The sequence below is a fragment of the Myodes glareolus genome, chromosome 24 (genome assembly GCF_982192425.1).
Source record: "Myodes glareolus chromosome 24, mMyoGla1.1, whole genome shotgun sequence".
Taxonomy (NCBI): Eukaryota; Metazoa; Chordata; class Mammalia; order Rodentia; family Cricetidae; genus Myodes; species Myodes glareolus.
In genome coordinates, this window is record NC_142049.1 from 14,505,648 (window position 1) to 14,530,951 (window position 25,304).

General features: G+C 47.2%; 1 protein-coding gene across 3 annotated transcripts in view; it reads right to left on the minus strand.

Annotated features, from left to right (window-relative positions):
* The window catches only part of Adamtsl3 (ADAMTS like 3), a 251,825-nt gene that overhangs the window by 207,423 nt on the left and 19,098 nt on the right, over positions 1-25,304 (minus strand). For all 3 annotated transcript variants that reach the window (XR_015736267.1, XM_087901260.1, XM_087901261.1), the window contains exon 3: positions 5,546-5,665. Coding sequence is in view for 2 of the 3 variants with exons in the window: in XM_087901260.1 (XP_087757386.1) it covers positions 5,546-5,665 (120 nt within the window). In the remaining variant the exon portion in view is untranslated. The remainder of the gene's footprint in view (positions 1-5,545; positions 5,666-25,304) is intronic.

Consider the following 25,304-nt stretch of genomic DNA (forward strand, 5'->3'; position numbering starts at 1 on the left):
TCCTTTCTAGAGCCCAGGCCCTCCATCTATCTAAGGTGTATGGCCCACAATGGATGGGCCCTTCCATACCAATTATCGATCAAGAAAATGTCCTACAGATTTGCCCACAGGCCAATCTGATGAATTCTTAGACTGAGCTTCCTTCTTCCTACGGATGTCAAGTTGTGAACCAAGAAAAGCCTTAACAGATGTCACGAACACAGACTGTTTTTCAAATGTAGGATCACATGCAGTAGAACGGGCGTGTGACTTCAAGGAAATTATTGAAACTTAAAACAATATAGGTGGAAGCAGGGCCTGTTTATGACAATTTCGCAGGCTTTTGGGAATCTATTCCTCATATTGGGTTGCCCTGTCTGCCTTAATACTAGGGGAGGAACTTGGTCCTACCTCTACTTGATACACCATCCTTTGTCAAAACCCATGGGAGGCCTGTACCTTTCTAAACAGAAACAGAAGAGGAGGGAAGAGGGGGCAGAGAAGAGGTGGGGGAAGGGAATAGGAGGAGAGGATGGAGGGGAAACTGTGATTCAGGTAAATAAATTAATAAATTTAATAAAAATATTACATGGAGGCAATTTCAAATATGAAAGAAAGGTTAATTCACTCAGACACGGCCAGGATGAAGCAGCACAAAGGCTAAGTTAGTCGTGGATTCCGTTCCTGGCGTCTGCAGTAGACAGAGACACATTTACAGGTCAAGAGGGAATGGCAGCGTATACAGACAAATAGATCTAAAAGGACTGCCAGTGTGAAGGAGACAAGGTTGTTTCTTTCCACGTGGCTGAGTCTGAATCCGTAAAGCAATCCGTGAATATCCAAGTGTTGTCTGCGGATTCCTTTGACCACCCCCCCGCCAAAGCTCTCCCTGACCATAATGGTGGGCTCAAGGTCTGGAAAGTAGTGAAGGTCCCTGGGCAATCTGAGATAGCAGCGGGAGAGAGTCTGGGATGGCAGGCGCTGCAATGTGGAGGGCACTGACCTTCATTTCGCAAGCAGCCTGGGCGTCCTTGACTAAGTCATTTGCACACTTAGAGTCCCTGCTTCCCTGACTCGTGGAACGAGGTGTCGGGACTGGTCTCCACCAGCTGTGCAAACTCCCTAATTCTCTAGGTAACAGTCTGTCACTCTGCTGGCCGGACGGCCTCAGTAATCAGAAGGAACCAGTTCACGCGGCAGCTGGGAGACCACGCTATTTGTGGTTTCAAGACTAGGCTCTTTTACAGCGTGAGGAGGGAAGATCGCGAACCCCACTCGCTCTGTTTTGGAAAACAGTGAAAGGATCTGAGGTCTGCAGATGTCAAATCACTGTTAGATTACGAGCTCATTAGACGGAAGCAACTTGAAGGCTGCCTGGCTCTGGTCCTGCCTGCCGCGCAGTGGGCAGCCGGCTAGCTTCAGGCTGTCCTTTCCCTAGGAGCTGCTTCCACTCCCGAAAAAACCACGATGCGGCTTTTATGTGGATCATTAAACACAGCCTACATCACAGCTGTGCTTTATGGGCCTACGGGTTATTACTTTTCCAGGCACCTAATCCAGGAGACATTTTGGAAAGTGACCTGAAGGTCGTCGTGAAAATGGGCCCAGGATAGAAACACTTCCAAGAGTCCCGAGGGAGTGGTCCGAGAAAGCCGACATCCACACACCTACCACCTGCTTCCTACTTTATCAAATGAGTGTTTGGCAGTGAGGAGGAGCCTCGTGAATGCACCTCTGCCCCAGCCACGTTACGGTCCATGTGGCAGCCTCCTTTGTACACGCCATCTGTCATTCTGGCTTCAGGAGGTGAGAGCGAGCTACCTCTAGCACAAACACTCACATGTGGCCGGTAGGTACCCAAGTCACCTGGCAGTACAGAGCTGTCCTGGGTAACAGCCACTGATGCCACACCTCTTTGGGGCTGCCCCGCCCCTTCCCCAGGTATGGAATCCTTGCACTGACTGCCCTGGAGAACATTTAGGAGCTGTCTGGGAATTCCCACGCAGGAACAGTGGTGGAGCGCCACGCAGAACGCGGTAGTTCATCTCATCTGAGACAGTCTGTTACAGTGCTCCAAGCGATGGCCAGACACTAAATCTTGGGTGAGACTGAATCCAAAGCCTTGGTCAAAGCTCTCGGAAACATGATGAGTGGAAAAACCCAGACACCAAGGAGTACTTGCCATGTATGCTACCCACATAAAATCAAACTGAAAAGTAGGCAAAGCCAGCCTATACTAAGGACAGAAGTCAAACGCATTTGGAGCTCTTGGATGGTGGGTGTTGATTAGAAAAGAATGCAGGGACCCCTTATGGAACTCAATGCTCTATTTCTTCATTTTGGTGAAAAAAAAGGTTCTGAAAACTCCGTCAAGTTCTAGAGTCAGATACGTCTTGCTTTTGCCATGTGAGGTTATGCCTCGATAAAAGTTAATTTAAGATTTATCTGCATTTTCAGTTGGGGGGGGTAGTGTAGGCACAGTGCAGGTGCAGGTGCCAATAGAGGTCAGAAGAGAGCATGGACTTCCTGGAGCTTCTGTAGAAGGTAGTCGTGAGTCATCCCCTGTGGATGCTGAGAATCGAACTCAGGTCCTCTGCAAGAGCAGCAATGCCTTAACCGATGAGATTCAGCCCCAGGAAGATTAAATTTAAAATGTTATATGGGAATCCTCTGACATGAGAATATACACTTCTGTCTTTTCCTTCAGCGTGAGCTTATCTGAGAGTCTATGAATTGCATGTTTGTCCATCATATGACCGGCAGTAATGATTGTGAAAACAGGATGCTCACATGGGCCAGGAGAAATGCGTACATGGGCACCTTGAAGTAGTCAGTCTGTCTCCAGAAAGAGCTGTCACCAATGCTTCCACTCCAATGAAGACAAACCAATAGGCAGAGAAGCCATGTGCCTAAAGTCACACAAGTAAAATGGCCAAAATGATACTCAAACGTGAACCTAGATCAGTCCAGCTCCAGAGCGTTCTTCCTAACTGATCTTAACGTTTGCTCTTGCAGCCGCAAGACAACGGTTTGCGTTTGTGTACTAGGAGGTTCTGGATCAACAGGCAGTCTGCTGTGTCACAGCCCTGCTCCTCCTTCCTCACCCTGGGTGTAGAACAAAGGCCACCAAGGGTAGGTAGTTCCATAACAGCCCCAAGGATTCGGGGATATAGAGGCCTGGGCAATGGGCTTCCCTATCTGCCCCCTCTGCTCCAGGCTGTCATTTATATTAGTCTGTCAAGCTAGGTGAGACCTCAGTTCCTACTCTAACCAACAGCTCAGTGCAGGTCCAGCCAGCTCTCGAGCTGATCCTGTTCCAATGGTTGCACAGTATACGCACCCTTGTCAATAGATTAAGTCTGTCAAGAGTTGCTCCTCCTGAGGGATGTCGATCTAGGTGCTGGCCTTTGGCCACACAGCGATAGACAAGACAGCTGGTCCCAAAACATCAGCCATCCTCTCCCACGCCATTGTGTGCCATGGCATGGCTGGTGATGGTGACCAGTTCCTCACCTCTACTTGGGCCTTTAGGTAGCCAGAGCTACCCGGGTCCTATGTTGGTATAAATCTCCACTCACTGTTTTCTGCCACTGCCCCTGGAATTCTGGTATTCATCTATCAATCTCTACATCTTGTAGAGCTGGCATTGCAGGTCACAACTTGAAGATGGTTCCAAAGAACTGTCTACTCTTACCTGTCAACGCTGCAGACTGAGACTGAAAGAGAGTCATGGTCCTAAGTGCACAGTTTACACAACATAGCCAAGCATGGTTCAATTCTCTGGTTAACTTTTGTGAAGTGATTTCACATAACACACACACACACACACACACACACACACACACACGCACGCACGCACTGCACACATTCAGGTGCTGGTGCTCCTGAAAGAATTTGTAGGGAGAACCGAGGTCCATGAGCTCACAGGTAAGCACCAGAGAAACCAGGAAATGGTAAAACCTGCAGGATTGTCTCTTCAATGGAGAGATGCATAACCTGCTTTCTGCCCAGAAGGCTGGGAATGCGGGTGGCTAACAGCCCAGTGATCTGCGTTATCTATAACCCCAGGCCATACCATGCTTCTACAGGCCGGACAAGAGATGCCTAATAGTCCAGGTGACATTTGCATTATCTGTATGGCCAGGAGCTCCCTCAAACTCCCATACCCAGGACTGGAGGTGCTAATAGACCACATGACTTCTATGTTATCTGTATGACCTATGTAACACCTGATCTTCCCCTGGGCTCTTAAGATAACAAATGTACCCTATCTGTTTTGTAGACCCCATCTTCATGGAAGAAGTAACATGTACTTTGAGAAGTATCTCAATGTGATTATGCCTCCTTGTGCCCGGGGCACTGTGTCACACCAGGGAACTTTTTTCCACATTGTACTATCTTAAATGTGCCAAAACAAACTGCCCGGGGCCAGACCCTAGGAGCTTGAGCCAACACAGGTTTGAGCCTTGCCTCATCCACCCTGCTGGCTGTGGTGCTCGCAGAGACCCCCATGAGAAGTGAAGTGAAGGCTCAGAGGGCAAAGAAGCCAGTCCACGCAGTCAGAATCCGTAGATCATTCTCTCTAGGAGAGTAAATTTAGCACAGCCATAGCATTCCTTCTGGGCCAGTGTTCCCAGCAGAGCTGAAGTGCACACAGATCAGGTGTTGGGACTAATGTGTCCTGGTCTTCAGCTGGGTGTTGGGACTAATGAGTTCTGGTCTTCAGCTGCTCTTCCCTCCTAGAACCTTCTAATTAAAGCTGCTAGAAGCTGTGCCTAGTTTAGAGGATCAGAGGTTGGCCATTGACTTGTATTTAAGCCTACATAATGTGAATAAAGGGGGCTTTCTGAACCAGCGTTTGGAGGTCCGAGGGTCGGTCTGTCTCTGCGTGTGTCGGTCTGTCTTTGTGTATGTATTCTCAACCTCCAGCCCCCTTTCCCGAAACTCGCGAACTGGGTTCTAGCGAACGGAGTGCAGACACGGGGGCGCGGTGAGCCACAATCAGGAAGTCACTGCAGCCTCAGACCCCAACAGGATGTCAAGGGTCTGTTGTGTTAGTCCTGCCCCGAGGAACACACTGCTGGATTAGGCAGATGCTGTGTGTGCAGTGTGCATCTATGTGTGCACCTGTGCACCTGTGCACCTGTGCTCCTGTGCTCCTGTGCACCTGTGCTCCTGTGCTCCTGTGCACCTGTGCACCTGTGCACCTGTGCACCTGTGCTCCTGTGCTCCTGTGCACCTGTGCACCTGTGCAGGCCAGAGGAAACTGGCCGCCCACCTCTAGCACCTTCTATCCTATTCCCTTGAGACAGTGTCCCACTGAATCTGGAGCTCAGGTTATACCTTCTCTGGTGCGGGTGCAAGTCAACAAGCCTCACTGATTAGACTGCTCTGCGCTGGCCTTCCAGGCACCCGTAACCGCGCACAGCTTTCCGTGCAGACACTGCTGACGGAACGCGAGTTCTTCTGCTCACACAGCACTTTCCACACGGAACCTCTCCCCAGCCCTTCGCCAGCATTTCCGGGGTAGAAAAGGCTGTGGTGGGGCTTTCTGCAGAGGCCTTACCTGGTCATCATAGCGATATGTGAGGAACTGTTCCCCCGTGGTGTCTTCAAGGAAGCTTCCCTGAGGAGAGAGCGCGAACTCGGGAAGAAAGTAGGCTCCAGGAGACTTCTCTGCTGTGGCCTGAAAGGCAAGGTCACTTGGTCACAAATAAGACACCAGGAAGGATCCTCTAAGAGACAGAGTCCAAAAGGATCCCACTACAAACCCTCTCCTAGCAAGAAGAGAGAAACGGCCTCTGAGCAAGGAGCAAGGTGAGGCACATGGGACATCTGTGCTGGGACACTTTAGGCCAGGATATCCCAAATTGGCACACATGGCCCCTTTCTCCTCCCTCCTCCGTGTTCCACCTTCCAGCAATAGAGACACATAACAATTACTTGCTCAAGTTTTATGATTGCAAATCCATTGTTTTAGGATTTTCTTTTCCTTTAAAGACAAATGTGTTTTATTTTTATCTATGTGCATGTCTCCTGTTTATCTGTATGAATGGATACCACTCTTTTACAGGTGCCCCATGCCTGTCTGTCTGTTTGTATGAGTGTGCGCTATGTACCTGTGTAGGTACTATGGAGTACCTATGTGGTACTCCAGAGCCTGTCTGTTATGCCACGTGTACGTAGGTGCCTCAGAAGGCCAGAGGGGGCATCAGATGCCCCTGGAGAGGGATTTGTCAGCCCTGTTACTGACATGGAGCTGGCAGCTGGGCTCAGGTCCCCAGGAGAACTGCAAGAGCTCTGAATGCTGCTCCATCTCTCCAACCCCCTCGAATTCATTCTCTTTCATCCTTTTGCCCCTTCCTTCTTTCTTGCTTTCCTTTATTCCGCCTTTTTCTCTTCGATGTGAAAGATTGGGGCGGTTTTTCCCCCACACTGCAAACAAGATGTGTGTGTTCATGACAGGAATTTTTAGAAAATGCAGACGGCTATCAAAGACAATGAAAAGTCACCCACAATCCCTGCAACCCATAATGACAAACTTTGTTATTTGACCATATTTTCTTGGAAGTTTCTTTTTTTATTTTATCACAAGACTTTACATGTTTTCGTAAAGACCCGTGTTTAAATAAACCCCTTTCCCAGGCTGATTTGTTTACAAGTTTAAGGCTCCATTTGTTCCTTGGAAAGCTCATTCATTTGCATGCAGCTCATTGATCTGAAGCACCGATGATTGGGGTCTTCACCAGTAAAGACTTCCGCTGTGCAATATTCCTCAGATAATATGGGCCTGGATCCACGCCCATCTCAGCACCCAGCACGTGCCTGCAGAGCCAGTCAAGAGTGGCCGCAGGGTGTGAAATGTTTCCTTAAATCACTGCCTTGGTTCAGTCAAGGAGGGATTTGACAAAGGAAATGGCATGCCTCGTGCTCAGTCTTATCCAGGTAACACACGCGGAACAATGATTGCGCACACCCGGACTGGGGCCCCTCCCTCTGCTTGGGGTGGAGTGAGGATAAGACAGAGGAGGAGATCTCAGGGACCACCCGGGAAACTGCTTTCTGCAACAGAGAAACTGCTTTCTGCAACAGAGCAGCGGGAGACAAAGCACTCCTGATGGCTCTGTTGCCCCAGGGGTCACCTTTTCATGGTGCAAGGGGACTGGAGATTGAGCTCTGTTGGTAAAATGGTGCCTAGTTTGCATAAAACCTTGGGTTTGATTCCCAGCACCAAAGGAACCAGATTCAGAGGGAACATCTTTAATCCCAGCACTCAGGAGGGGAAGGCAGGAGGATCAGAAATTCAAGAATATTCTTGCCTATATAACGTAGTTGAATGAATCAGTCAATCATTTATTTGAGTAATAAACTGAAAAGAAAAATAAGCACATAATAGTTTAGTTAAAGGACGGGGAGCGGATAACTCTACTAAACTGGCCAGCACCAGACACAAAGAACTGTAAGATTTTCTTCATAAATTTCGTTTTAAATGAAATTTAAATTGTTATTAGAGCTCTAACCCTACTCTCCTAGTTTGCTTTCTACTGCTCTGATAAAACATTCTGACTAAATTCAACCTGGAGACAAAAACATCAATTTAGCTTACGTCAGAGTCCCTCATGAAGGGAAGTCAGGGCAGGGGCGTGGACGCAGAAACTGATTCGGAGGGCACGGCTACTTACTGGCTTGCTTTGCACAACTTGTCCAGGTTACTTTCTGATACACCCTAGGACCACCCACAGTGGTCTGGGCTACCCCACATATATATCGGTTATAGGGTATTCGACCACACTGTGAACCCCAAGTCTGCATTTGGAGTAATTGAATAAAATCAACCTTGAGTCAGGGGGCAGAGCCAACAACTAGTAGACAGGAAGTAATCATAGAGAGTCAGAGGGAGTCTGGAAGATGGATAGAGAGGCACGCCAGAAGTAGTAGGGAGGGACTTTGAGTTTGGTGAGTTTGTTGGTTTGGGGGAGCAGAAAGATGTGCTCTCTCTCTCTCTCTCTCTCTCTCTCTCTCTTTCTTTCTCTCTCTCTCCATTGAGTCTTCACTCTACACAGTCAGCAGTCTAGCCTATTTGGTGAGCTCAAGGTCAGTGACAGACCATGTCTCAAAGGAAATGGACTACATTCATGAGGATGACACTCAGAACTGTTCCTCATACATATATGACACATGCACACATACGTACATGTATATGTACATCATATATTCATGTGTGCATAAATGAATGCATGCACACATACATGCGTGCATACACACACATTTTTAATTATGAAGAATGAGTTTTTAGTGTGCAGCAAGTTGCAATGCATGAATTTCAGGCCGACTTGTCAAAGCCTTAGTGTGTTCTCCAGCAACAACCTTAGTCAACTCAATAGCACCCTTGGCTGATATTCAGAATTTAGGAAATGATTTTTTTTTAACTTTCAAAGGCGTTATTTTCTAGTTCATGGCAGAAAGTACTCTCTTTTGTGTCATTTAATAGTAGGTCATTAGTAGTCAGCTGTATGGTAGATACAGAAAGTTCTGTACATCCATGCTAAATGTAATACAGCCTTCCTTGCTCTTTTCTCCCCAAGTAGAACAGAGGATGAGGGTAATCAATGATGATGCAGAATGAGTTTGTTGTTTTGCAGGTGATTTGCCTCTGATTTGGGGGCCCGAACTCACATACAAACATCACTAATTAATTATAAAGATAAGTACCAATCATTGAGGGCTGTGTCTCATTTATTTACTATTTTTAATTGAAATAAAAATTTAGGCAATATACTCTCAACAGACTATTTCCCTTCTCCAACTCTTCCCAGATCCTCCCCACCTCTCCACCTACCCAACTCTACACTCTTTCTTTCTGTCTCTATTTAAAAAAACAAGCAAACAAAGTAAATACACACACACAGAGCCCACAAAAACTATACTGTACAAGCAAAATAACAATAACAACATCAGACAAAATTATCTCAAACAAAGCAACATGAGACAAACCTCTAGAAGCATCCCTCCACGTTGGTTTTGTGTTGTCCACCTGCTGTTGGGCGTGGCAGCCTGACCACAAGTGTATTAACACACCAGAGGAAGACGCCTTTGGAGAAAACTCATTTTCACTTTGCATGCAGGTGTCAATTTGTTTAGCTATTTGGTTAGGGATAGGAGTCCATGTTCACATCTCCTCTCAGTGTTGGGACCTCACTGGTGTGATAACAAGACAGGACAAATACACCTTGCAGGTTAAGAGTTCTGTTTGCCGTGAAGAATAAGGTCCTGTTTTCCTATGTTTGTTTATCTGCACTTAGTGACTTGATCACGAGTGAACAGGGGGTACATGGCAGAAATATGTCAGGATGCACGCTTGCCCCTGATTGGATGAAGGCAGGAGATACATGGGTAAGAGATACATCAAGATATATGCTCACCCCTGATGGGACCTGATGGGAAATGTCATGAATTATGGGGTTTGCCTCTCTAAGATCTTGCAGACATGACTCCTGTCTATTTCCTGGGACCCCAGAGAATGCCAGCCTGCTTAGTATTTAATTAAGGCTTTCTTCAGAATTGGTTTTAAATGGTGGGCGTGGTCTTATTCCCAGCCAGTGGGACCAACACTGACTTGACCTTGTGCGGACCCTGTGCGTGCTGTCTCGCACAGTCTCTCTGAGCTCATTTGTGTGCCAGTTCTGTGGTGTCTGAAGAACACTGCTTCCTTGAAGTCCTCCACGCCCACCAGATCTTACCAACCCCTCCCCTCAGGGCTCAAGGAGCCAATCAGAAGTGGAGACACAAATACGTTTTTTTAAAGAAAAGAGGGCAGAAAGAAAAAAAGCCATGCACGTTTCTGAGAATCTACTATGAACTAGGATTTGTCTTCTAAAAAATAAAGTCTCACTAGGCATGGTGGCACACACCTTTAATTCTAACAGTAAGGGAGCAGAGGCAGGAAGGTCTGAGAGTTCGAAGCCAGCCTGGTCTACATAGTAAGTTCCAGGCTAGCCAGAACTACATCGTGAAAGCATCTCAAACTTAAAAAAGTCTTCTCTTTGTCCTCACAGCTACCATGTGCGTGGGTATTGTTAACCTTGTGTCTACCTAAGAAGCAGCACCATTTAACAAGTGACAAAAAGCCTCCAGTACTGAAGGGAACCTCACCTCTATTCTATCCTGCTTCCTCCCTTGCCACTGTTGCTTGACCTTAGACTGATTTCATAAACAAAAACTGAGCTACTGAAATATCAGATAGAGACATCTTGCTTTTTAAGCAAAGAAAAGATTACAACACAGTCTCTAAGGTTGTTCCAAAAGAGATAAGGGCGTATTGTCATTCACGTCGTGATGACAGCAAGGAAGATGGGTTTTGTGTGTTCAGGAAGCAGCTTCTCTGCGTCTGCCCCGAGATCCAAAAGTGGATCGCTCAGGATCCCGCACCAGTTGAGCTGTGTCTCTGCCCGTGCGTGACAAGGTTCTCAGGAGAGCTGGCCCATCTTTCAGGAAAGACGGTCTGGTCCGCCCATGGCTTCGGAAGGCCCATGCCTCTGACACTTCCACCCAGAAGGGAGGCGACTACTTAACTGTCAGGGAAACTAAGCATGTGGCTTCTTAGGGGATGAGGAGACCAAAGAGGTCAGGGCATCCAAGTAGCAAGAGCTGGAGGCCAGGCCAGGGAGAGAGGGCCAGATAGGAAGTGTGAGAGCTTCCCAGGGCGTCGAGCCAGGGCCAGGGAAAGGCGCTGCCAAAATGCATCCTCCACACCAGCCACTGTCCACAGCTGCTGAGTCACTAGGGACAGATGTAGCAGGAATCCAGATGAGATCCGGGGAAAGGGAATGGGAGACTTGGGGGTACAGCTGGGTTCCCCGCCCCCAGCCCAGCTGAAGGTTGTAATTCTCACAGGAGGAAATACATACAGCCCAACAAGAACTAGATGGCCGCCGCTGATGCCTCCACTCACACCCTGGGAAGGACCATGATGGGCTTGGAACGCTGTAAAAATTGTGACAGGATAGATATTTGGTCTTCAACCGCAGTTTCTAACGTAAGATTCCTAAGACTGTTGTAAATTCTGGGGTAACAGAAGACACATCTTCTGATGCCCCCCACTCTAGGGGGGCTCTTGGAAAACGTCAAGTAGGAGCTCGTACTGGTGGCTTTGTGTGTTAACTTGACACAGGCAGCCATCAGAGGAAGGAACCTCAGCTGAGGAAATGCTTCCTTGAGGTCCAGCTGTAAGGCATTTTCTCATTTAGGGGAGGGCACAGCCCACAGCGTGTAGTGCCATCCCTGAGTTGTCGGTCCATTGTGTACGGAAGCAGACTGAGCAAGCCATGGGAAGCAAGGCAGTAAGCAGCTCCCCTCCATGGCCTCTGCAGCAGCTCCTGCCTCAGGGATCCTATTCTGACTTCCTTCACTAAATAAACAGCCGTGTTGTAGTGGAAGCCAAATAAACCGTTTCCTCCCCAACTTGCTGTTGGTCATGGTGTTTCGTCACAGCAATAGAATCCCTCACTAGGGCAGGGCTGGTTGGGACCAGACATGTGGTAGATGATTGAAGCTTCCATCGCATTCCAGCCACTGCGGAATGGGGGGAAACTGAAGCTACAGCTGACATCAGAGACACCATTAACTATATAATAAAACTATATAATAAAATCTCCATAAAAAACTCAGGTGGGGCTCAGGGCGCTACTGAGTTGGAGCCCAAGTCTCTTTGCCCTTAGGACCATCTCTGACTTATCCCGTTTCTCCTCCTCCGATTGTTCACTTGTATCCGTAATTGTATTCTTTCTCGTGTATTTTGTTTAAGTGACTTGTTTGTTTGAGACAGGACCTCATGTTGTAGCTCCAGTTGGCCCAGAACTTGCTTTATAGATCAGGCTAGCCTCAAACTTGGAGGTGATCCTCCTGCCTGTACCCCCGGATCTTGGTGTTAGGACTACCTTCATGTGCCATCAAGCTTGACTCTGAATTCTTGATTAAAAACAAAAGAGATCAGTAGCTATAAGGGAGGTATTTCCAAGAGTTCCATGAGCCACTCTATCCAGTTAGAGAGAGTCTGGCTCACTGCCAGCGTGGACGTGTAGCATTTCTCACCAGTATCAGATCTGAACTTGGAGAGAGTAGTTTTGTAGGGCTGCACCCTTAACCTTGTGGCTCTGATGTTACCTTCAGAGAGACAGCTCCAAAAAAATGGGGGACACCCAGCCAGTGGCTGCTGGAGGACTGTGTCTAGTACTTACACCTCCTTGCTTTTTATGCCGGCAATATTGTGTTGACTGACGAGCAGGGTAGGAAAAATCACGCTAGGTGGATTTTTTGTTTTCTGTCTTTCAGGATGCTGTCCTGAGAAGAGAGGGCTATGGAAGAGAAGAGGGTATTCCTATCTAAACAGGACCTAAGGCACCTCTAAAATCAAGCAGTCAGCAGTTAATGGGAACACAGTGTGACTTGCCACTGAAATTCAGCAGGCCGATTTGAACATTGCTGGCTCAGTCTGAGCCCTGTAGGTGGGATACTCATCTCTCTCCGGAGTGTGAGCTCAGCCAAGCACCACATCACTAACTTACAGAGCCATGGTCAGTCGAGGCCCCCAAGTCTTTTTCCCATGGGCTGCTGTTGAACCACGTTAAACCACGTCCTTGCACTCTGGGCTGAGACCGGACTGTCCAGCTTCCTGTTGTTCACATTCTCTTTCCATCTGGCTCGTCATCCCGGCCTGTCAGGACTGTTTTGGATCCCAGCTTCACCCCTGTCCATGCATCGCTTTCTCCTTGTTTCACTTCCGCCCAAAGGCGAGGCGTGTTCTCCATCAGCATCCTTGTCACCAATACACACCCTGAGCAGGCACAGGCTGAAGCCTGGACCTTTGCCTGTCTCCAGGCCCACGAAGAATCCACCCTGGGAGAGTCTCCTCACTCCCTTCAGATGGTTCCATGATGGTCATCAGTGAATCAAGAAAGAGGTCATCCAGTACTCATATCTCGTGATAAAGGTGTTGAGGAGGGTATGATGCTCGATGGAAGAACCGAGATTCCATCATTCCTGAGAATGCCTGGAGCACAGGCTAAATGCCAAGAAGACAAAGCCCGAGCCATGACTGCCGAGTTCTGCCCGTGATGCCAGGGCACTGAGGAGGTCTTCCAATGTTGCTGTCAGGAACAGTGGGCCAGTTCTAACCAGGGCAGCCACACTCTGCGGGGGAGACTTCATCTTCTGGATGGAGGGGACACTCCTGCAAGTGGAGTCCCCCGAAATGATGGCATGCCACAAAGACAGATAGGTGCAGGGACAACAGAGAGAATCTCAGACTCTCGGCCAGCATCAAGTCAGCAAGGACCACTCTCTGAGAATCTCAGACTCTCGGCCAGCATCAAATCAGCAAGGACTACTCTCTGAGAATCTCAGACTCTTGGCCAGCATCAGGTCAGCAAGGACCACTCTCTGAGAATCTCAGACTCTCGGCAAGCATCAAATCAGCAAGGACTACTCTCTGAGAATCTCAGAATCTCGGCCAGCATCAGGTCAGCAAGGACCACTCTCTGAGAATCTCAGACTCTCGGCCAGCATCAGGTCAGCAAGGACCACTCTCTGAGAATCTCAGACTCTCGGCCAGCATCAAATCAGCAAGGACCACTCTCTGAGAATCTCAGACTCTCGGCCAGCATCAGGTCAGCAAGGACCACTCTTTGAGAATCTCAGACTCTCGGCCAGCATCAGGTCAGTAAGGACCACTCTCTGGTCCCCTCTGGCCCTTGAGCCTCCTGGCCAGGATGGCACATGGGACTCTAGGGTTTGTCCCTTTTAGGACCCAGAAGAAAAATTCAAGCGACTAACAGTATAAAAACTCAGTCCACACATCTTTCTTCCAGAAACCACAATATGCATCTTGTTTCTTGAACCTGAAATGAAGGTTGAAAAAGAAACTTTCCAGATAATTTTGGTTTTTAAGGAGGATTTCATCATTCTGAGACATTTAAGTATTTGGTTCCGAAACATCCTGATGAAATATAAAACACATTTGTTCTGGCAAAGGTTGGGGTGTGGATTTTTTTTATTTTTTTATTTTTTTTAATTTTTTTTTACAAATTAACTCCAGGACCAGGCATGGTGACACACGCCTTACCCTAGCCCTTGAGAAGCTGAGGCAGGGGGATCTGAGTTTGAGGCCTTCCTGGGTTACATAGCAAAACCCTGTCTCAAATACAAAAACTAATTAGGATTTTAGTATCGCGCATCTCTGTTTACCATCAAGGAACCACATCTGATAGAGAGCAAGCGAGGCCTGGTGTCTTAAACAGCATCTAGGTACAGCTTCAGCTCAGCTAAAATACTAGGTTTACACTTGACCTCCTTTCTAGGTCGTGTGTTTTTAAAAAGTGTGAGTAGCAAAGCAGGTGGGGAAGGGCGAGGCGGGTGTTCCAGAGAGAAGGTTCCAGAAATGTAAATAAGTCACATTAAGACCCTAGCAAATTGTAATTTAGATCTAAATGGAGTTCACCATGTCCACATCTCTCTCCCTCCCTCTCTCTCCCTACCACCTCTCTCTCTCTCTCTCTCTCTCTCACACACACACACACACACACACACACACACACACACACACGCATCCTTCACCAGCAGAGCTCTGAGCAGTCAATAAAAAGATCTTGCTGAAACATGTTGGGCCTTTCAGTTTCCTGAAAGAACAAAAAGTTGAAAATGGCATCTTCTTACTCCTCGACCTCTCCAAGAATCCGGTGCTCAGCACCAGGCATCATACAGGCTCCTCTGATAACGTCGTTCTTTCCCAGATGCCAACCCAAGCCGCTGACGCCCCAGCATGGAGCCCCGTGTGTCCCTTGCCTGCACGCTCCCTCTGCGACGGGAGTGGCATAGCATGAGGATTCTAAGACTCATCTGTGACTCCAAACGGAAAGTCTCCCCGCCAATACACAGCCCTCATCCCCTTTTCCCGGGTTCTGCCTCCCCACCCCCGCAAGCTTAGTGAAGAGTCCATTTCTCAAGCCCTTGAAGTAGGCTGCCCCTTTCGGAAACGGCTGTAGCTTGAAAAATGCCACAGGGAACTGGGTCTGCCTTAGAACACCTCAGGAAACTGAACAGGGCGAGCAGGGCCCCCCAACTGAAGAAATGCCTGAGGTGAGAGACCCGGACACCTAAAGCCCTGGTTCCGCTCTTCCTCTTTCTAGTCTTCCCTTCCTGGCCCCATTGCCCAAGAGAGGGAGACAAAAACCGCTGCCAAGGAAGTCAGTGGAGAAAGAAATGTGCGTAGGGGGATAAAACTACTTGGGGAGAGTCCTGTGCAGGAGTGGGGGACCAGGGGTCCCCTTCATTCTCACCCTGGAAGGACTGCAACACCCCTGACAAGAGACCAGAATTCTGTGCTGAGGTGAGATCCTACATGGATCCGAGCAGGAATTCCGTGCCTGTGATGAAGGAGACTCTCCAGGCCCTGACAGGAATGCTGTGTGAAGGGACAACAGTCTCCAGGCTCTGGCAGGACAGCTGCATGAAGAGGGATCTTTGTACAGACCCTGACAGGAATGCTACGCAGAGAGACCACACTGCAGGCCCTGGAAGGAGTGAAGTGTGAAGCGAGACCATTCTGGGGACCCTGGAAGGAACAGTAAACTGAGGATGAGCCGTACATAGGCCCAACATGCATTCCATGCCGAGAGAAAATGCTCGCTCTTCGTCCTGGATTCTGCACTTTGACTCTGAAGTGAAACTTGTATTTTCCCACAATCTATCTCTCTGGCAGAGGCAAAGCATATTGACCTTTTAGGTGAAGGATGAATAACTATTTTATTTTAGCCAAGTGATAAGAAGGAGAGCCCTGAAAGGAAGGGGTATCCCAGGTAAATCTGGAGGTCTATAAGGCCTGTTACATCACTCAATCAACACATGTTCATTATAACCTCCTATGGTGCCTCACACCTGTGATTCCGGCCCCGGAGAAGCTGAGGCAGGAGGATAAGCCTGAGTCTGAGATCAGCGTCAACTATAGGATGAGACTTTGCCTCACAAAAAGACCTAAGTAAATAAATGCTCGGCATGTGTCTTCCGTGTGTCCAGTGGTGTTTCTAACACTGACACCTAGACAGTCAACAAAGCAGACAAGAATCACAGTCCTAAAGAGTTCAGAGTCTAAGTCGGCGGAGCGGGAAGTAAATAGAGAAGCCAAATGCACGTGAAATCCTACAGGAAGTGAAGGGGCGGGGACAGAATGCCAATGACAGTGGAACATTGCGAGGTCAAAGCCAAGTAGGTGGAAAGTCCCTAGGGAACCGCCTTCTTGTCTGAGTCTCTAAACTAATAGGAGTCTCTTGCCCTTTTCCTTGGGGATCCCAATATCTCTAGGCTTTGTTGTCTGCTCTACCTACAGCCCCAGGAGCCCTTTGCTCCCTGGCCCATGTAGCTCCCTGGCATCAGGTTTAGCTTCCTGCTCCTCAGGCCTTCTGCCTGCTATCCTCTGTGGCCGGCCACACCTGCCGTCCATCTGTCCAGAAAACCACAGCCTGGCGCTGGTCACGCCCTCGTGACACAATCCCAGCGTGTGCAAATAAGGCATGCTAATCAGTAATCACCCACACATGGTACTCTTTGCTGGCAGCATGGTGACGTTACTGAGTGGCATGCAAACCTGCACGCAACCCTCATATAACCCCATGCATGAATCTGTTAATTCAGTAGCAAAGGGGGGAAAAAGCATCGTAGCTGTTCTCTTTGGCAATGAGACACCTTCCAACCTGACAGCATCCAGAAACCCACTCGGGACATAGTCATATTTATTCTAGGCCTTCCTCGGCCCTACAGCTGTATAGCTTTCAGGAAACAACACGTCTGTGGGGGCTGAAACCATACAAGCTTTCAAAGTGAAGCAAGTCTCCCAACTGAAAGACAAGATGGAAACCGGCTGTTTGCACACACTCTGAAAGTCGCTTGTGTTCACCATAAACTGGTTTGTTTTTCTAGGTTTTCAAGGCAGGAAGTGTGCAGAGGAGCCGCCAAAACTGGACGCTCAAACCTTTCAGAGCATTCTTAAGCAAGCAAGGCAGATAACGGTTTAGACTTGGGGTGTCTGTGCTCTGGGTATAAACGGCAACACTCCAAGCCCCACGAACCTCAAAATCTTGAAGTTTGGCATCAAAGATATAGGACTTCCTAAAGATAAAAGGTGATGCTTTCATAACAAGATACAAACATCCGCTTTTGTAGCCCAGTGGCCAGAAAGGCACACTGGCGTTCTAAGTCAGCAATGTACTATGTCCTTGGTTAAAAGGGCACTATGTTATAACATTATACAATCTGTTTAACAAAAAAAGGGGGGAGCATGCTAACTATAGTCCTTGATCAAATTATATGTTAGAGGTGATACACATCTCTGGATTTAAATTGACATACTTTTAAAGTATAATTTTTAATTTCTGAATAATGTAATTAAATTTATTTTGGGTCTCTGAAGCAGAACCCAACTGGGATGTATTTGTTTTGACGTGAAACTGTCCCTTAGTTTTGAAACCCAAGTAAACATTGCGTTCGCTGAAGTCTGTGGTCCAGATATATGGGAAATCACACTTCTAAACCAGACCCACGTGGAGATACTAGACACCTGTTGCAATGAGTGACGGAAACTCTGGTCCACAGAGGGCCAGGGTAGCCTGCGAGGCCAAGCCACCTCCGCAAGAAACAGAGTGTGTGAATCTCTATGCAGAGCCCCAGGACTTTTTCCAACATCACTAAACAAAGCCAGGTGGACTCACCAGCACCCCAGGCAGGCGGGCAGGCCAGAAGATGCAGGTGGAGTAATGTTTCTTTACTATGTCTTTTAATTATTAAAGTAATATTATTGCCAACTTTTTTTTTTAATCCACTGAAGAGAAACCAAACAAACTAAAAAGAACGCCTCTGGTGCTTTTGTCATGGGTTATTGCATTTTCTTTCATCAAAATCAGGCCCAGGAGAGAAACGAATAAAGATCCTCCCTGGGTCGAAGGGCCTGAGATGCAGCCACGCAAGGGTCAATGATGGGAAGTAGAAAGTTAACTTCTAGACAAGGAGGCGAGCTCAAAGAGCTCCTGGGTTGCTTGCCCTCGCTGCATCCAGGCCGGTGTTGTGTTCCCAAGGAGGCAGCTTGCATATTTTGAAAAATCATACATCCTCTTAAGATCTCGGACTTCTCATTTGGTAAATGGATTGAAAGCCGTTCCACTTCCCACAGTCGCTGTGCCGCTGTAATTCACGTGGGAGAGCTCCGTCAGCCAAGGGGGCCACGCAGATGATCAGTGCTATGCTTATTGAGATCCTAGGGTTCCAAAAGCAAGTTTTTAATTTGCGAGTTAATGCAAGCATGCACCGAGGACTTTCCATGGCAGATGCTGTGCTATCCGTGAGAGCAAGTATCGCACGCCATGCTCTCCGACTGCTCACCATCTGGGTTGGAGTGCGGACTGAGAGTCAAGCAAACCGGCGATTACCAAGTCACATGATACCAGTCATACAGTAGAGGAAAAGATGGGGCAATTCAGCGGCACACAAGGGTGTCACAGAGGCGGTGACCACCAAGGAGAGATGTGAAAGATAAGCAGAAATCACCCAGAAAGGCGGAGAGCGAATGGAGAAACAGAACCTTCTCAAAAGCATGTGCCAAGGTGGAAGGCTGGAGAGAACAGAGCAAGCTGGATGGAGTGGAGCACAGCCCTACACAGCCGGAGCACTGCGTATAAGAGGAGTGGAAAGAAGAGAATGTGGCGAACCATCGGAATCCCAATGGGGAGTGGACAGCAGGTCATGAAATCCATGTTCTCCTTCAGAAGACTGGGGGAGGGCATTAAAAGGTGATATGATTATAGACAGAAGGAGGGGTGAGTGACAGAGGCAGGGGAATCAGCTCAGGGACCAGTAAATCCTCAGGGGTGAATTCATGGCACCAACAACTGACAGAGGAAAATTAGTCATGATGAAGTAATATCCCAGGGCAAAGGGTATGAAAAATATTATCCCACTTTATATGGCATACTGGGGAAAACTGTAAATAAAAACTGACCAGGAAGGAAAGAAGGAAGGAAGGAAGGAAGGAAGGAAGGAAGGAAGGAAGGAAGGAAGGAAGGAAGGAAGGAAGGAAGGAAAGAAGGAAAGAAGGAAGGAAGGAATATTTAACATTCTTCCCATGAATAAAAAAAGAGTCACATGGACTTTAGAGCACCACAAAGCCTTCGAAATATAAACAACTCTCAACTTTTAAAAACCCTTTCAGAGCAGAGTAAAAAGTAAAGAATACCCAGTTACTCATTTTGTACATTATCAAAATCTTGCTAACAAAACCAGACACAAATGACGTAAGAATGAAAATCACCTATCAATCATACTCTTAGGAGCAAATGAATCAAACCGTACAAAACGAAGCCACGGACGGCAGGATAGATGGGTGCGCTGTGGTGTATTCGTAACCCAGAGGACAACAGTAAAAGTGAATGAGCTCAGCTTCACACATCACTCGAGATAAAACTTAAAACCACAACAGTGAGCAGGGCTGATACGGTATGATTTCATGTGTATAGAATCCAAAACAGGATAACACCAAATAATACGTTATTATAAACGCACACGAGGGGCTAGACTCTAATGACAAGCAAAGGAATTATGACGCAGCCTTTACCTTTTGCTATGGTTACTTCCAAACAAAGAAGGATGCAGTAAGAAAAAACGCTCCACTTAAGGACCCATGGCGGGTACATGAGCGAACATTAGATCACACTTCCGGGGTGGCCTCATGTACGGCTGTACAAGCTGGGCGCCCCACAAATGTATATGGTCACGCTGTGGTTTGATTATGCAGCGTTCCTCATAGGCTCCTGAGTTTGGACGCTTGGTCCCCCAAGCAATGGTGCTGTTTGGCACGCTCCTGGAGGCTGCAGAGGTGGCGCCTGTCTGGAGGAAGTACGTCACTGGAGGCGGGATTTGGGATTTGATGGCCTGGTCCCATTTCCTGCTCGCTGTCCACTTTCTGCTTCCAGACTGTGGATGCAGCGTGACAGGCTGGCCTCACTATCCTGCTCTCGAGTTTTCCCTACAATGATGAGTTTTATCTGCTCTGGACCTGGGAGCCAAAGCAACCCTTTTCCCTTGACTTGCTTTTGGTAGACTATTTTGCCTTCCTTTAAACAATGTATCACATAAATTATCTTGTGAATTTATGTGTGTATAGTAAAACCCATTTTAGCTAGGATTATATGTTTGTAGGTGTAAGGTTATCTAATATTAAATATTAGATAAGCAAAGCCCTCCTGGTGAATGGCAGATTAGTCAATAAGTTCTTTAGTACAATAGGTAAAAATCAGAGGGAAATAAGTGAACACAGGTTTTTTTCTACATCTGTACACCAAAATCAATCCATGCGGATAATATATAATATTTCACATATTATATATACATGTATATGTATATATAGAGAGAGGGGGTGATGATTTCACCATTTTCTAGACTCTAAGACCTGGGAAAGAAGACTCCACCACCAATCTAAACTGATTTTCTACTGGAAGCTATGTTTCTTTCCGAAGTTTTTAAGCAGATCTGTAATCACCAGTTTAAGGTATTTACCTGATACGTCGGACACCAGACGAGTGGCTTCCTTTCACATGTGTGGCCATGGTTTTGAAGTGTGCTCATGTGTTTCCTGAGGCTTTGTCAAACCCAGAATTTTAAATAACATGGCAAGACACCTGTTCTTCATCATCTTCCTACTTCTTCATCTACATCCAACCTAAGTGTACATCTCTGTATACCCCTCCATTCCCGCCCACAACCCAGTGAGCCCAATGAGTCTTTCTCCACTTTCTGCTGGTCCCTCTTTCTTCAGAAGTGGCCTCGACTCCTTCCATTTCTCTTTCTCCTTCCTGCTCTGTCCTCTGGGTCCCTCAGCTCTTCCCTCCTACTTCTTATTCTGTGGTTTCCCTCTGCATTTCCCTCAACTCCTTCCCTGAATTTGCATTGCAAAAATAAATCTCATTTTATTTTAGCGCAAGAGGGATGTTGTGGATGTAGCGAACTCTCCTCAAGTGCCGGTTGCTTGCGGTGGTTCTGTTTCCTCTACCAGTACCACACCTGTGAGAGACATTTGACCTAGATGTGCAGTTCCTGGCCCAGAAGTTCCTAGGCTCCCTTGAGTATAAACACATGGGCTCCTTTGCTTATTTCTGTAGCCAAACACCTCACAAGAAGCCACCTGAGGGAGCGAGTGTTCACTGTCTCACAGTTTATAGGGCACAGACAGCCCATCACAGTGGAGAACGCATGGTCGGGCAGGCCCATGGTGGGCATAGGGTGTGGCCAAGACTTCTCACTTCCAAACCAAACAGGAATCAGAGAGAATGGACAGGAAATAGGACCCGTCTATAATGCCTCAAAAACCAAACCACCGTACCCCGCTTGCCCTTGTGAGGATCCGCTAGAGTTCTACCACCTCCCCAAGCAGAATATTCAAGTGAGAAACTAGCATATGAGACCATGAGGGACCATTGCACAATCAAAACAGGATCAGAAAGTTTTAACTCTATACAGAAATCATCATCTACTGAGAAGGGGACATAGAAAAGTTGGGCATTGGGGGAGGTACCTGTAATTCTAGCACTGGGGAGGTGGAGGCAGGAGGATCCCTGGGGTTTGTGGACCAGTCAATCTAGAAAATTAGTGGACTCAGGGTCACTGAGAGATTTGAGATTTGTCTCAAAACGAAGAAGAAAAAGAAGAAGAAGAAGAAGAAGAAGAAGAAGAAGAAGAGGAGGAGGAGGAGGAGGAGGAGGAGGAGGAGGAGGAGGAGGAGGAGGAGGAGGAGGAGGAGAAGGAGAAGGAGAAGAAGAAGAAGAAGAAGAAGAAGAAGAAGAAGAAGAAGAAGAAGAAGAAGAAGAAGAAGAAGAAGAAGAGAAGAAGAAGAAGAAGGGAGTAGATGAGAAAAATACCCTGGCCTCCACATATTTAAACATACATGACCATACACACACACACATGTACCCACACACGTACACACCATTCACAAGAAATAGTAGAACACTGGTGCAGCACCTTTGAGTATGTTTATAAACTGTTCCCCAAGAGGATTCACTGAGAGAAAATCCACCATGAATGTGAGAGGCACCATCCTGGAGACGGAGGTCTGGAAACAAATGCCAGACTCCCCTTTCTCTGCTTCTTGCTGCACCCAGCGGTGAGCAGGCGGCGTTTACTCCTGCTGCCTAGCCTCCCCACCATGACTGACTTTCTCCTCCAAGCACGAGCCAAAATAAACCTCTTCTCCCTCGAGCTGTTACTTGTCATGTATTTAATGGCAGCCATGGAAAAACTCGGCGGGTTTAAAAATAACTGGGAGGGAATAGTGGGGGGGGGGGTAGGGGAAGAAGTGTAAGAGAGGAAACGGGCAGATTTTGATCAAAACCACACCATGTGCACATATGAAATTTTCAAACAATAAAGACACTTTTAAAAGTAACCAATGCAGAGATTGAACAAATGATAGGAAAGAGGCTTCATGAGACGTGACTAGGACCTCATGGCTTAGACGCCCTGCCTGAGGGGTGATCCCACTACGCCTCACTACCAGGTCAGACTGAAAATGACAACGTCCGAAGCCCCCAGTGGACCTGAACAACTATGTTAGCCCACGATGCCAGAACATAGAGTTGAACCAAAATGCTGAATACAGCTTACAACATGCAACACCTTGCATTTTGGAAGCTGCTAGCCAAGAGTAAATCAGGGTTATTATAGTTACATCCTTTTTTTCCCTCTGTATAACAGTCCTACCTGTCCTGGAACTAGCTCTTGTAGACCAGGCTGGCCTCAAACTCACAGAAATCCACCTGCCTCTACCTCCCTAGTGCTGGGGCTAAAGGTGTGCACCACGGCCGCCAGACTCTATAGTTACATCTTATACCTAGATGATGTCTGATGGTCACTGCAGACCTGCCCCGTGCCTAGCAAGACACTAGTCACAGCTGAGAACCACCAGAGCAGTCGGCTATAGACAGGAGGAATGGTGGGAGGCAATCACAAACCTGGGAGGAAACCAGTCCCTGGCCTGATTTGAAGGCAAATCTGGTCTAAAGGAAAGTGTCTGCTTGCTCAGGAGAAATGGTGTTGCTGCTCAAAAGCTGACCTGCGTTCACTCAGAGGTCCCTGACAGGTTATAAAACAGAGGCATCTGCTGCCTGGCTTAGCCAGAAGCCCAGACTGGGAGGGAGAAGGGGAGAAGAGACTGGAGGGAGCCCATCGTGGGGTGTCTATGTGTACTCGGAGAAGTCAAGATAAAAGAGGCATCCTCCTTACTAGGGCTCCCTGTGAGGGAGGTGAGGGAGGGGGCGCCCCCATGGTCAGAGCCTGAGGTATCCTGGCTCATAACTAGACGCACACCACAGCTCATTTGAATAGCTCCAGCAGCCCCAAGAGGTATTGGAAATCATCTCTAGCACTTTTTAAAATTAAGGCAGAAAGCCCGAGGCCCCAGAGGTCGAGGTCTGAGTGCTATCTAATAAAAAACAGAGGCTGCCGGGAAGCCCCTCCATTTCCTTCTCACCAAAGCCACACAGGGTGCAGGATGAATCTGCTGGGGAAGAAGAAAAGACTAGACATTTAGGATGAAACATTGAGGAACCAGGTGGCATCAAGTTAAGAAGGGATATTTTTAAATGGCACACGGCAAAGGCACACTATAAAAGACGAGATGGGTAGCCGCTCACATTCTCATCCAGCAAACATTTCTGAGCCTCTGCCGCACACCACACTTCAGGAACTTGGATACATCAGGGAACAGCGGGGACTCGAAATCCCTGACGACACTGGAGAAAAAGACTACACTCAAATCCAAATGGATGCTTTTGGCCACCACAAAACGGTCAAATACGGGCTGTAATATGAGGAAAGATATCAAATCAGGAAAATGTCAGTTTGTTAATGCTGACTACTAATTGAAAAAGCACAAAAAGCATTCATAGAACATAGAAGTCAAAAACCACAAAGTGGAAATATGGAATGACAGAAATTTCACCAGCCATGGGAAATACCGATAGCAACACCAGAAGGATGCTATCTTAGAACCGTGAAATGGGAACACAAGACCCAGTGGTCCTATGTCAGGGGCCATGTGGTCATGGCAATGGGACCCTTTATTTAGCAGATAGACCACAAATTAGTATCACAACTTTGCACATTTATATTAGCGATCACTAGTAAAGTTTAAGCATTTTTGCCTGCCAAATTTAGTTCCTTAGATAAGATCTTAGACAGATAATACACGCAAAGATGCTCAGAGCAGTTTTCAAAGTAAATTAGAAAGAATTCAGCTGAAATTGGCCAAAGGGAAAATAAAAATAAATTTAGATGTCCTTTGCTGCCAAATATTGTAGTACAGAGAAGAGAGATTACTTAAGGCTATGTTTAATAATATGGATGAACCTCGCTAGTGCTGAGAAAAAAAAAAAAAAAATCAAGTTGCGGGATACGCTCATATAATTCCATGAGTTCTATTTCTATAAGGTTTTAAAAGGACAATACAGCTGTGCAGGTTTTGTTTGGGCATATAGCAAACGTTCAAAATTAAAGAAGAGAACTAGAGGGCTGGAGAGATGGTTCAGAGGTTAAGAGCATTGGCTGCTCTTCCAAAGGTCCCGAGTTCAATTCCCAGCAATCACATGGTGGCTCACAACCATCTGTAATGAGATATGGTGCTTTCTTCTGGCATGTAGACATACATGCAGGTGGAACACTATGTACATAATAAGTAAATAAAATTTAAAAAATATTAAAAAAAAGAAGAGAATTAGAAACTCAAACTTTAAAATAACCATATCCTCCGGGAAGCGAGGTGGGGGGAAAGGAGACGAGGCCGAGCTTTGTGTGGACGGAGTTTTATTTCCTGAGCTGAGAAGTGGAGCAGGAGGGTGTGGTGTACTGTTATTTGACCTGCTTCAAGTATTTTTACATGCGTGAGCATTTTGCTTCTCTCTCTCTCTCTCTCTCTCTCTCTCTCTCTCTCTCTGTGTGTGTGTGTGTGTGTGTGTGTGTGTGTGTGTGTGTGTGCCACATGTGTATAGTGCCCACAGAGGCCAGACAGGTGTGTCGGAATTCCTGGAACTGAATGGTAGTGACTCATCAAGTAGGTACTGAGAACCTGAACCCAGGGAACAGCTCAGCAAGCTCTCCAGTCCCTGCTTTAATTCTTAAAAGAATTACCTAATGTGATGTTATTTTGTTTGTGCTTTAACAAATAAACTTGCCTGAAGATCAGAGAAGCAGAGCAACCGGCCACTAGTTCTTCCCTCTATGAAATTCTTAGCCCGGAT